General features: G+C 52.3%; 1 protein-coding gene across 2 annotated transcripts in view; it reads right to left on the reverse strand.

The window, feature by feature from the left end:
* il1rapl2 (interleukin 1 receptor accessory protein-like 2) overlaps nucleotides 1–14,001 on the reverse strand; it is a 158,865-nt gene that overhangs the window by 6,994 nt on the left and 137,870 nt on the right. For both annotated transcript variants that reach the window (XM_049029688.1, XM_049029686.1), the window contains 2 exons: nucleotides 3,685–3,814; nucleotides 735–880 (listed from right to left, as the gene is read on the reverse strand). In XM_049029688.1, the coding sequence (XP_048885645.1) occupies nucleotides 735–880; nucleotides 3,685–3,814 (276 nt within the window). The remainder of the gene's footprint in view (nucleotides 1–734; nucleotides 881–3,684; nucleotides 3,815–14,001) is intronic.

Consider the following 14,001-nt stretch of genomic DNA (forward strand, 5'->3'; position numbering starts at 1 on the left):
AGTGAGACACACGCCCAGTGGGCTGCAGCTGCCTGTGTTTGTCATCAGAGCAACTTGGTGACTGGAGGACAGCAGTGCAATTCGCAGTCACATCCTGCAGGGGGCGCTCCACACACAACGAGAGCGGCCCGGGAGTCCATTGGGGTGCAGCCCCCCGCCTCTCATTCATCTCTAATGAACGTGCTACACTTGTTCATTGTACCGTAGACCTGCCTCCCCCCCCCCCCCCCCCGCAGACTCAGGCTTTAGCAGACTGACGATGAGGAGGGTCTGGAGTCGCCCTCACTCAAGAAGGAAGAGGAGGAGCGTGTGAAGGTGCACAGTGAGCATGTTCGGTGGTCTCTGTAGCTCTGCCAAACCCCCCCCCCCGGCACAATCTGGCAGTATAAATAACTTGTTTACGTTGTTTTAATGCGTGAGTTAAAGATGACGGCGGGGGCTGTCCTTCATTCCCAGGGCGAATCGGAAAATATCCAGCAGAACGAAACAGAACAGACAGTTTGTTAGTGCTGTAATTTAAAAACGGGGGGGCATTACCAGTGCAGCTCCCAGTGGGAGGCAGAGAAGCGGTGGTTCCCATGTAATCCCCCCCGGATGTCCTCCGTCGGATGGATAACAGAGGTGTTTATGTGTTTCAGATTTGATCATCTATCTTACTGTCCCCCCCCCCAATGCCCCCCCGAGACATTAGGCAGAGCTGCTCATTAGCGCCACCTAGCTGACCGGCCTCTTACCTCGCCTCTGTAGTATGGCGCTTGCATGCCTGCGGCCGATGTGGTTCTCCACATAGCAGGTGTAGTTTCCCATATCGGTCTCCTCCACTGCGTCAAAGGTCAGTGAGAGCTCCACCTCCTTCTCACCCAGGAACTCCTTGAGGACCCTGCAGTGGACAGGAGGGGGGACAGCAGCCTTGGTAAAGATGCAAGAACTGATATGGGGGCCTGTGAAGAGTCCCCCAACCACTAGAGGGCAGTACCCCCACATCCCTGTACTCCTTTCTACTTGCTCAGTCCCTTCGCTGTTTTCAGGTCCACCCTTCCAGCCTGTCTTTCACTATCTCCATATTACCGTCAGACAGAAGACTGGGGGAGCCCTGGAGATCAGGCCATGACAGAGCATGTTTTTTTTTTGTTTGCGTGTGTTTGTGTGGTTTGCATGAATTCGGTAGCTTTTCACACAGCGGTTAGCAAGTGTCGCTCAGGGGGGGCAGGGGCTGAAACGATCCGTGTGTGGCTAAATGTGAAGCCTGCCCCCTGCTGGGCAGATGTCCATCCAGCATGCCATGCTGGGCAGGGATTGGTGGCCATTAGCCGTGGGACACACCCCCCATCGTCAGTGTCCTGGGGGAAGCGGGATCCCTGGGAGGGGTGAGCTGCTTGTCATTGCTATGGTAACAGATTGATGGGCCTGGCCAGCGTGGAGGATGGATGGCAATTTATCCTTTGTTGAACTGACATGGGTGGCTGGAGGCTGGAGGCTGGGGGGTTGGTGGGAAGTGAGGCTGAAACTTCAGAATGCCGCCGTAACGCCTCAATTTGTCTGCCACCCCCATGTGTAACAGTGGAAATTAGCCATGATGTGGAGCCGGAGCAACCTGGGGGGGGGAGGGTGAGACTGGCACATCCGGATCAGCCATTATCTCCGCAACACTGAGCCATCGCCCTACTGTACTAAGAGACAGTCATTACCCCCCCACCCTCACACAGGGCCATCGCACAGACAGACAGACAGACAGACAGACAGACAGACAGACCCATCCCCTCGCTCTCCCTTAAACACACACACACACGTGCCCCCTCGCTCTCCCTTAAACACACACACACACGTGCCCCCTCGCTCTCCCTTAAACACACACACACACACACACACACACACACACACACGTGCCCCCTCGTTCTCCCTTAAACACATACACACACACACACACACACACACACACACGTGCCCCCTCGTTCTCCCTTAAACACATACACACACACACACACACACACACACACACGTGCCCCCTCGCTCTCCCTTAAACACACACACACACGTGCCCCCTCGTTCTCCCTTAAACACACACACACACGTGCCCCCTCGCTCTCCCTTAAACACACACACACACGTGCCCCCTCGTTCTCCCTTAAACACACACACACACGTGCCCCCTCGCTCTCCCTTAAACACACACACACACGTGCCCCCTCGCTCTCCCTTAAACACACACACACACACGTGCCCCCTCGTTCTCCCTTAAACACACACATACACACGCGTGCCCCCTCGTTCTCCCTTAAACACACACACACACACACACACACACACACACACACGTGCCCCCTCGCTCTCCCTTAAACACACACGCGTCCCCCCTCGTTCTCCCTTAAACACACACACACACACACACACACGTGCCCCCTCGCTCTCCCTTAAACACACACACACACACACACACACACACGTGCCCCCTCGCTCTCCCTTAAACACACACACACACACGCGTCCCCCCTCGTTCTCCCTTAAACACACACACACACGTGCCCCCTCGCTCTCCCTTAAACACACACACACACACACACACACACATGCCCCCTCGCTCTCCCTTAAACACACACACACACACACGTGCCCCCTCATTCTCCCTTAAACACACACACACACACGTGCCCCCTCGTTCTCCCTTAAACACACACACACACACGTGCCCCCTCGTTCTCCCTTAAACACACACACACACACACACACACACACGTGCCCCCTCGCTCTCCCTTAAACACACACACACACACACGTGCCCCCTCGTTCTCCCTTAAACACACACGCTCTCCCTGTCTCCCTCAGCTCTTTGCCGATCCTCAGGAAAACTAGGTTGCGGTATTTTATGGAGCTGACCTGACCCGGCCGCCCCGCACTTGAATTTTAAAGCCACTCTCCTTGTGAAAAATGCCCGGCATTTTGTCCGGGGGCTGGGAGATGCTCTTTTTATTCTCCCCCCCCCCATGTTCTGCATTCAACGAGGGCTGGCGGACCTCGACACGGCTGCCCTGAAGCCTGCCTGTATCAGACTCCCTCCCCGGTGCCGCGTCTCCGTGCAGAGTGGGGGGGGGGGGCTGCGTGTGTGTGTGTGGGGTGTGAGCGGGAGGGGCTGTCACTACGCAGTCGCCCGGGCTGCGTTTCGCTTGTAAGACGTTATGTTTTGCATGAGGACCCCTGTGATCGTGCTGGACGCTGCTCCTTTGCATTCGTTAGACTGTCCTGATTCATTTTTTTAATTCTGATACGGAGAAATGGTTTCTTGTTCTTTTTTTTTTTTATTTCTCAGCTGTGCATTATTAAATCGTCAGATGTAATTACCATCAATTAAGTATTTGGCTTATATAACAATAATTAAACGAGTGATGATTATTTAGTGGAGTTCTGAGCCGCACGTCGACATGTAACAATGACCCATGATGGGGGACATGTCTTCCTAATCAAATGAAAATAGCGATAATAGACTCCATCTTTTAAGTATCAGTAGATGAAACACTGTAGATCATTAATGGGGAAATTAAACTCATAAAACAATGGGGTCGCTTGTAATAAAACTCAGCACATGGGGGTCAGGTACCTGAACCTGCGCAGTCCATCATGGTCTGACACGTAGATGGGGGGGCCCGCGTGCCCCGACACACACTACCGCGGGTGAAGGGCCAGTCGTACCTTACTTCGCTCTCCTTAATGTGTCCTTCCAGCTCCTCCACAAACTTCTCGCCCTTCATCCAGTAGATGATTGGTCTGGACTCCCCGCTGTAGCCGAAAAAGGCTCTGCAGTCCAGGCTGAGCGGCATGCCTGCGGGACGAGGAAGGGGCAGAGGTCAACCGTAAGCATGTAATTATGAAAGGACCAACTCTGGCAGCTGCTCGAAAAATGCCTGTGTTACAGAGATGGTCCTGTTCGGTACTGCAGCCGGGCCGAGAAGGTGGAGAGAACCAGGGAAATATAAAATATAAAATGGTATAACCAGGGTATAAAATGCCCCCCATGAACTTTGAAAAGGTAAAATGGAAACATAGAAAAACCTTAGAAGTGCATGCTGACCCCTGGGGGAGTTTTTATGAAGCACAGCTTTACAAACTCTTAAGTAGCTGAAGCTACAGAGGTCATCATGGCCAGGCTGTCCTCAAATAAACCCTGATCCATAATGTTGGAGAAAGCGTCAGGCTTTCCACTCCAACTCTGCACACAGGACCAAACTACAGTACAGTATATGTTGGAGAAAGCGACAGGCTTTCCACTCCAACTCTGTACACACCATTAATTACGAGACAACACACTTAGAGTTTTACTTGCACAAGGGTAACCACACTCTCTGCAGGATGCGCTACAAAGGAATGTGTTACAAAGGGTGGTTCCCCTTGGCACCTTTATTTATAGTCAATGGGGGGCAGGGGTCTTGGAGTGAGAACAAAGAAAGGACTGTGAGAGTAAGAAGAAGTTCTGGTTTTCCTCAGGTGGACAACTATTTAAACACGTGCTCAGGATACGTGTAAACTAATATAATCTAAATTATGAAGATAAAGGAAAACAAAATAATGTATATACATATTTACACTCATTGCTGATTATACAGAAATGATAACAAATGATTAATAACAGTTTCTTCAACCTAACACATAATGTTGGACTCTCCCATCCAGTAGGGGGCGCTGAATGTGGTGAGACAAGTCCTTTCGCAATATCTACACCTCCTTAGCAAAGACCAGATCCCAGGAATAACAGCTGATAGGTATGTGTGTGTGTGTGTGTGTGTGTGTGGTGTTACATCTCCATTTGAGTCTGTGTGTGCTCCAGTGTGAACATTTGTGTCTCCTGCTGGTGTTTCGCAGTCAGGAAAAAATATGGATAAATGCCTGTGAGGGTCATGTGAGCACGAGAGAAAAAAATGCAGAGGATGAATAAAGGTACCTTTCTGGTTAAGTGTCTCCAGAGATCCTTCTTGTACCATTAGCATCTCTAGTGGGTCTCTGCCCATCAAGCACTCGTGCATTTCTCATAACACCCTGAGAATGGGGCAGCTGGACGGAGCATGCGTGGCATTTGGGTGGGACGTGGGTGGGCCAGGGACAGGATTTGGGCAGGACATGGAGCAGATGTGGGGGAAGCATGGACAGGATATGGGCGGGGCATGTACAGGATGTGGGCGGGGCATGAAAAGGGTGTGGGTGGAGCATGGTCCGGATGTGGGCGGAGCATGTACAGGGTTGGAGGAATGTGGACAGGATGTGGGCGGAGCATGGACAGAGTGGGGGGAGCATGGACGAGGTGTGGGCGGAGCATGGACAGGATGTGGGCGGAATGTGAACAGGGTGTGGGCAGAGCATAGACAGGATATGGGCAGAGCATGGACAGGATGTGGGCGGAGCGTGGACACGATGTGGGCGGAGATGATGCTGAGGTCCCACCCAGCTGTCTGTACACTGTCACTGCACAGTTCATGGCTTCTCACGTTACCCATGAATTCGGCAGGTATAAAGTAATAATGAGGCTCTCCTGTCCTTTCAGTGCTCCAGCAGAAATGGGAATCGGGCCCCGGCCCCCGTGTGAAGTTAGCATGTTCTGTGTGGGATTGTGTGGGCGCACCTCCTCCGTGCGTGAGCGCCCCGCACCCAGCTGCCATGCCATCCTCCGCGGGTCGCACCGTGACACACGCTCCACATGGCCCCGTGTGGGTGGAAACGACTGCATGGAACGCCACTGTCACCAGCGGCATGTGAGAGGCAAATGCCCCCGCTTCTGTGCATGCAGCGGGAGCGTGAGCACCCCCAGCCGACCGTCACAAACCTTATTGCTGAGAATGTCTCGCATCCTGCCTCCATCCGTGTTTCTGCACAGATTTGTGTATTTAGCGACCTGCCACGCTAAGCGCGTGTCCCGCTTCCCAGGGCAGGAGGGAAGCCTAAATGAGATCTAATCGAGTTCCCGTTCATTATATTACGCTGGAAACGCTCTCATGGGGCGTCGTCGGTGAAGCCCCCCCCTCCATCTCAAAGGTGTCTGCCGACGACAGGCCCGCACATTAACTCTGTCATCAGGATAATTCACCGGCTATAGCCGGCAGGTGTGATTGTTACCATGGGTACGATACAGCAATTTCCGCCGCTCTGCTAATTGACTATGGTCACATAGTCCACGCCGCTGCGTGTGGGCGATGCGCATGAGAGCGTGGAACGCGAAGACTCGTTACGAGGCTACGCTCTCCACGTAGCGCCCACTAGCAAAGCGTAATTCCCTTCACCTGGAATTGACCCCTGTTGCCCTCCCATCCTGAGCAATTACAGGAAGTAATTATGTCCTGGAAACCCATTACTATGCATAGGAAAGCGTTAGAGACTGTGAAGAAGCAGCCCCAGAAAGCTGATAGATTCACAGTTCGTGGAGCGCTTGTTACGGATGAGCAGCTGCATGACCTTTGAAGTGTTTCCACAGCCCGGACCTTTCCATACGCACTGTTCTACTGACCGGTGGTGTAAAGCAATGGGGGGGGGGTGTGAGGGGGGGGGACCCAGAAGTTCAATAGTCAATAGTTCAATAGTCTGATTCAGAAGTTCAATAGTCTTAAAATGTGTTACAAAATGACTCGTCGACTTCAGCCTGAGCATGCGGCTGGGTGTAGCAAACTGAAACTCAAGGCCTCCCTGTGACTCAGTCAAGTTGCTTTAAATTTGTACAGATTTCACAGATGCCTTTATCCAAAGCAACATACAAATGAGGGAGCCAGAGGGTCCCTGGAGCTATTCGAAGTGAAGGAACTTGCTGTGGGGCCCAATAGTGAAATCACTCTGCCAGCCAAGGGATTTGAACCACCTTCTGATCACACGGACATCATCCTTGCCCACTGAGTCACACACCACATCCAATATCTGCTGAGGAGGTCCCATGAAAATGCCCTTCTTCACTTTTCGAGAGCATGCTAAGGAGACCGGATGAGAAGCACCTGGCTGCAGGACGCTGCACTAATGTCTGGTCCCAACGATGCGCTGACGTCATATCTAGCGCTATTGTGGAGGTCATGTGATTCTTGAGATTGCGTGACGTCATGTCCGGGCCAGGTGTGGAGGTCACTTGATTTCCATCCCCACGGTGGAGGTCTCCCAGTGCTCTGCAGGCAGACCCACTTGGAGCTGCCAGTTGTACGCGGCGTAGGACAGGATGACAGCAGAGTGCACCCTGCATGTCTGTCTGGGGGGGGCATGGAAGAGATGAGACATCATTTGGTCGCAATTAGAGAGCCGCGTACAGACCCTTCCAGCAGAGAGGTCCGTATCGATCGGCATCTCCACCCCCCTGTCAAATCTGGACTACATATGTGTGAGCCGGCATTTTTTGTGTCTTTATTGCATTCTCAGATCTTTCTGGGGACCTGAAAAATGGGGGCATATTTGGTCCCTACAATGAAATATAAACCTAATCCATACATACAAATACACACACAGACACACACACATACACACATACCTGTGTACCTATCGAAATGGGGACCATCCAATCATTTCTATAGGAAAAACTCTAAACCCAATCACGACACCCTTAACCTCTACCCAGCCCCAACCATGAGTAACAAACCAAAATACTTTTGGCATTTTTACTTCTTTGGTTGCATTCACAGATTATTTAATAAAACTGAGAGGGGATCCAAATGGAGACCTGAAAAAATGTCCCCAAAAGTAAAGAAGGATTTGGTCCCCAAATGTGATCTATGCAAACCAACACACACATACACACACACACACACACACACACACACACACACACACACACACACACACACACGCACACACACAAAGTCTCATCCTGGAGAAGATACGATGACATGGCAAGTTAAAAAAATCATCCCATGATGCTGTGACCTCACACCACGACATCACAGGCTGAGGGCAGGTGGTCTTTAATCAGTGTTCACGCGCAAGTTTGGAATGAAAGTGCAAATTTCTCCCTTTAATATAAAGACACTGTGAAAAAAAAATGAAACGATTTACTTAAAAAGGCATTTAAAACATGGTAAATGAAGATGAACACTGGGTAGGATAAGACGGAGGTGGTGGTGGTGAGGGGGGGTGGGTCGGCCTTCGCCACTGTCATCGGCAAGACAGCGGGCAGCTCCTCCAGAGCCAGTCCGGCTCTAATTGCCCTCATGGTCCCTCTTATGTATGATAAGTCACCCCGCCAGCAGGACGAGATTCCTCATTAGTGCAAAATCCATAAAGCTCACGTTAAATAGGAGGGAGAGCCAGCTGGCCAGAGATCTGAAGGAGGTCTCGCCTGCCAGAGGCTCCTCGCGTCCTCCTCGCCCTCGAAACAGAGCAGTGGCCCAGTCCTGGGGGTGCAGAGGCAGCTTGGGCCTGGGAGTTTCACTGTTGTTGTCTTTATATTTTAACACTTTCTTACTCATGGGAAACACACTGAATTAGATGAATAAGAGAGTGCTTTCTAAACATACAGCAGCTGCTTTAAATCACCCTCCTCCCGGCCATGAGGTTCACTGTTAATGCCCTTCCACCTCTTAGATTCTGCTCAGTCAGCTGATCTACACTGACCAATCAGAGGCCAAAGTCGTCTTGACCATGGGAGCTGCTCAATATGCGTGCTTGACCGTATTTGTGTTCTTGCGTACCTGTTCCTCGTCATCTCCCACTGCCAAAGACCAGTACCAATACTCAAGTTAAGAAGTGCAAAATAAGACGGTAAAAAATCCCCGAATGTCGTTCTTGCCCCGGCCCAAATATCAACGATACATCATTGCATCCACGCCAAATTAAATCAATCCCATGATTCATTGCAAAACAAGTCTGTTCTTGGGAGGTAAGTTAGCAAGACCGGTCTTGCCAGGACCACAGGTACGATTGTTGCGTTCTTGGTATTGAGAGACACGCCATGCTTCTGGGACACGGAACCCTGGACAGAGATGGATTGTGGGATATGCCTTCTGTCCATGTGAGCGAAGCAGGTGCCGTTTTAACACCATGTAGTGTCCGTGTTTTACGAGTGGCATTCCCTGTCCTCCGAAGAGAGCGGATCTGATCCAGGAGCAGCCAACACATCGCTCAGGTTGGTGGCTTTTTATCAAGGGGATCTGTTAAACACGCTGTCAGAGCGCAAGCGTTTAAAATACAAATGTGCAAGCCGGGCCCCGGCGCCGGGGGCAAAGTCATATTTCAGAGGATCCAGCAAACAATTGGTCAGCCTGGAAGCCCGCGGCCATCCGTCAAAGACACCCCTGCGATTGGGGGCAAGACTTCAGGCAAAGAGGCGCCCCCCCCCCCCCGAGCTGTACGCCACGCCTCTGCGGTCACATTAAGAGTCAATAAGAGACTATAATTTACTTCACTCAGTATTTAAGGTGGTCTGTGGCTCGGTGGGTTATATCACTGTGTCTGTAATCAGATGGTCACTGGTCCAAATCTCTGGGATTTTATTTGTATGAAATATGTTAATATTCAGGTAAGAGCAGAGGTGGAGATTTCAGGTCTAGAGAGTACAAATTGAGTATAAATATATCAGTCAGCTGGTTAGCTGAAGCAAAATCTTGGTCTGGATTTGTACTCTCTGAACTTGAAATCTCCACCTCTGGGTAAGAGGCGCAGTGAGTATCTCACCCACCAGTCACATGCTCTGGAAAATGGCTAAGCCCTTTAGAAACACCCAGAATGAAAGGCTACTGTTCCACGCCTGCTTGGGTCAAAGGTCAAGCAGCCTTGTTTTAACACCTTTCTTGTGACAGCAGACTAATATACTTGCATAATGCAGGACAGCACCATGCGTCGCATTTCAATATCACCTGGTCCATGACCCCGCCCCCTGACCCCACACCTCCCCCCCATAGCACTGATCTGAGACTGCGGATTTCACAGAGGCTGCGGGCCGTCGATATGCCCCCCCACGCGCCCGTTAATTAGCTTACATGAGTACATTAAGGGTTCCGGCATGGGGGTGGGTCACACCTCGTAAACACTAATGCCACTCGGCGGAGAGGCACAGAGGAGAGATGGATGACTTAATGGAAAGCCGGACGTGATGAGTGGATGAGCTTCCCAGAGGCCCTCTGCTTCTTATTACGGCTGTTTAAGGGCGCGATTAGCGAGGGGGGGGCTACGCAGACTGTAGGGGCTCCTCGTCAGTGGATCAGGTCTCAGGGAGAAATGTTACGTTATCAGTGGGGATATTAAGGCACAATAACAATAAAACCGTGCCGTGAAAATGTATGGGGTGAATATCTGTGCTGTGAAATACTCATTTCAAGCCGATTCACTGCAGGAAAATAAAATTTAAATTGTGTATAGCCTCAAAAAGTCGGAGATCTGGACTGGTATTCAGCCCGACATCCAGCCGGTGGTGAAGCAGAGGAAGATCTCCTGTCTTTGTCACTCATCCTAGGGGTTCCTGCTTTGTGTTGACTTGGGGGGGGGGGTAAGAAAGGTGACAGCAAAGTGTTTGAGAGGAATGAGGACAGCCTACACTACGAACCCCCCCCCTCCCCCCATCCCCCAATTTCATTCACTGCTGCAAATCCCTTCAAAGCCTCAGATGATGATGAGAAGATACCGTGGTGGTGCAGGGCACCCACAATGCAGTGCGGCTTGGGCCCCCCCCTCTAAAACGTGGGACATGTTCGAATGTCAGGGCTCAGGTGCGAGAAATCAGGAGGAAAACCCGTAGTGAGCAGGTGAGGGGCAGGCTAGAGGCAGGGGGCAGGGCAGGAGAGGGAAAGAGGGCAAAAGAGACACAAGACTGGGGCAGGAGATTTTCCACAAAAAAAGTGGCTCTTAGGGAGTGAGTCCTCTGAGCTATGAAGGAATTGACCTTCTAACGAGCTCTGCCCCACAGAAACAGCATTTTTAATGAAGCCCCCCTCGCACACTGTTTGGTCTCCAACTTAGAGATGTTCAGAGGTGACACACTACGCTAGGCTGAGAACTTCATAAGAGGGCCAGAGACTGAGAGCACAACCCCCTCCACCGTCCCCCCCATGCATTTCCAGGGATTTGAACCCAATAAAAATCCAATTTTCTTCAGTGGCTTGAGGTTTTTGTAAGATTGACATGGTTTTGGGTTATTAACTTGGACGGCGAGGGGGGGGGGCGCTGTCACCGTGCGAGGTTTTGAATGGATGGTAGCCGTGAGGATAGTGACAGTGGTGTCCCCTGATGGGTCCCTGAGCTACAGTGACATGTAAGGGGCTGGGATAGTCGGTGCACCCCACTCCTCATCCATTTGTCCGTCCGCAATCGGCGTAGGAGGCAGGGGGACTGGTCAGCAATCCCTAATAATAAAACCAATAATATCTCTGATCACACTGCCAGACTCCGCCCAGACTCCGCCCAGACTCCAGAAAATGCCACACCCCCTTGGTGACCTTGTGTCTGTTTCCCTCCCTGTGTTCGCTCTGTGCCGAAGTCCTCTGCTCTGAAAAAGCCATCAGTGCTGGCACAGACAGCCGGGATAACCGCTCGGAATGCCCGTGAACCTCACCGCTTAATCCCACCCCTTGCTGGGCTTTGCCGAGTATGGCGGCGGAGGCGGAGTCCCGTGTGCCGCGGCTGTGCCTCGAGTAGCCCCCGGAGTAGCCCCCGGAGTAGCCCCCGGAGTAGCCCCCGTTAAGGCTGGCTGCCGGTAAACGTGCCGGCGGCGAGACAGCGACACCATAAAGTTTAATCTCCTTACAGCAAATGTTTGCGTATAAAAGCTCAGGTTGGAATGAATTACTGCATTTCAATCAAAAACAGACTAACAGGAATTAGGGGCTGCGGAGACTGGCGTTCCCTATTTTACAGTCTGGCATTGCTCATGCCTTACAGGGGGGGGTCTGAGCCCGAGCCGGTCGGGAGCATAACGAACCTACGTGTTTCTCATGAGTGGTGCCACACTGGCATGCACACTGACACATACACTGACACACACACTGAAATGCACACTGACACACACACACAGACATGGACACTGACACGCACACTGACACGCACACTGACATGCACACAGACACGCACACAGACACGCACACTGACACGCACACTGACACGGACACTGACACACGCACACTGACACACGCACACTGACACGTACACAGACACGCACACTGACACGCACACTGACACGGACACAGACACGCACACTGACACGCACACTGACACGGACACAGACACGCACACTGACACGCACACTGACGCGCACACTGACACGTACACAGACACGCACACTGACACGCACACTGACACGTACACAGACACGCACACAGACACGGACACAGAGACACACACACAGACACGCACACTGACACACGGACACAGTGACACACACACAGACACGCACACTGACACATGCACACTGACACACGCACACTGACACGTACACAGACACGTACACAGAGACACACACACAGACACGTACACTGACACAGACACACTGACACGCACACTGACACACACACTGACATGCACACAGACACACAGACAGACACGCACACAGACACGCACACTGACACACACAGACACGCACACTGACACGCACACTGACACGGACACAGACACGCACACTGACACGCACACTGACACGTACACAGACACGCACACAGACACGGACACAGAGACACACACACAGACACGCACACTGACACGCACACTGACACGGACACAGTGACACACACACAGACACGCACACTGACACACGCACACTGACACGTACACAGACACACACACAGAGACACACACACAGACACGTACACTGACACAGACACACTGACACGCACACTGACACACACACTGACATGCACACAGACACACAGACAGACACGCACACAGACACGCACACTGACACACACAGACACGCACACTGACACACACAGACACGCACACTGACACAGACACACTGACACGCACACTGACACACACACTGACATGCACACAGACACACAGACAGACACGCACACAGACACGCACACTGACACACACAGACACGCACACTGACACGCACACTGACACACACAGACACGCACACAGACACGGACACTGACACACACAGACACGGACATGCACACTGACACACACAGACACGCACACTGACACACACAGACACGCACACAGACACGGACATGCACACTGACACACACAGACACGCACACTGACACACACAGACACGCACACAGACACGGACACGCACACTGACACACACAGACACGCACACTGACACACACAGACACGGACATGTACACTGACACACACAGACACGCACACTGACACACACAGACACGCACACTGACACGGACATGCACACTGACACACACAGACACGCACACTGACACACACAGACACACACACACACACAGACACACACACACTGACACACACACTGACACACAGACACTGACACGCACAGACACACACACAGACACGCACACAGACACGCACACTGACACACACAGACACGCACACAGACACGCACACTGACACACACAGACACGCACACAGACACGCACACAGACACGCACACAGACACACACAGACACGCACACAGACACGCACACTGACACACACAGACACGCACACAGACACGCACACTGACACACACAGACACGCACACTGACACGCACACAGACAGACACGCACACAGACACGGACATGCACACTGAATGTGAGCCTGCAGGCCCACCACCCTGGCCGCATGCCCACACCCACCCTCACACACAGCTCTTTGTCCAGCCCGCCTGCTGCCCATTTACGGTGTACCACGTTCGCTGCGGGAGGGACAGCGATGGATGTAATTTCATTAGGACACAAAGAGGCTCCTCTGAGCGCGCCGGCGATGCTCGGCGTGCATTTGCATGTTAAAGGGACACCTGCAGCTGTCGTAGGCAGGGCCACCGCCGCAGCGAACGCATTCAGCTGCAGGCCGCCTATCTGCTTCTCCTGTGACATCACCACTCTCCCAGCAGCCTTTGCGGGGCACGCGTCTATTCAAACTGCTGCTCTCTGAAGGGTTGCCCTCGC

This window comes from Brienomyrus brachyistius, chromosome 10, assembly GCF_023856365.1.
Source record: "Brienomyrus brachyistius isolate T26 chromosome 10, BBRACH_0.4, whole genome shotgun sequence".
NCBI lineage: Eukaryota > Metazoa > Chordata > Actinopteri > Osteoglossiformes > Mormyridae > Brienomyrus > Brienomyrus brachyistius.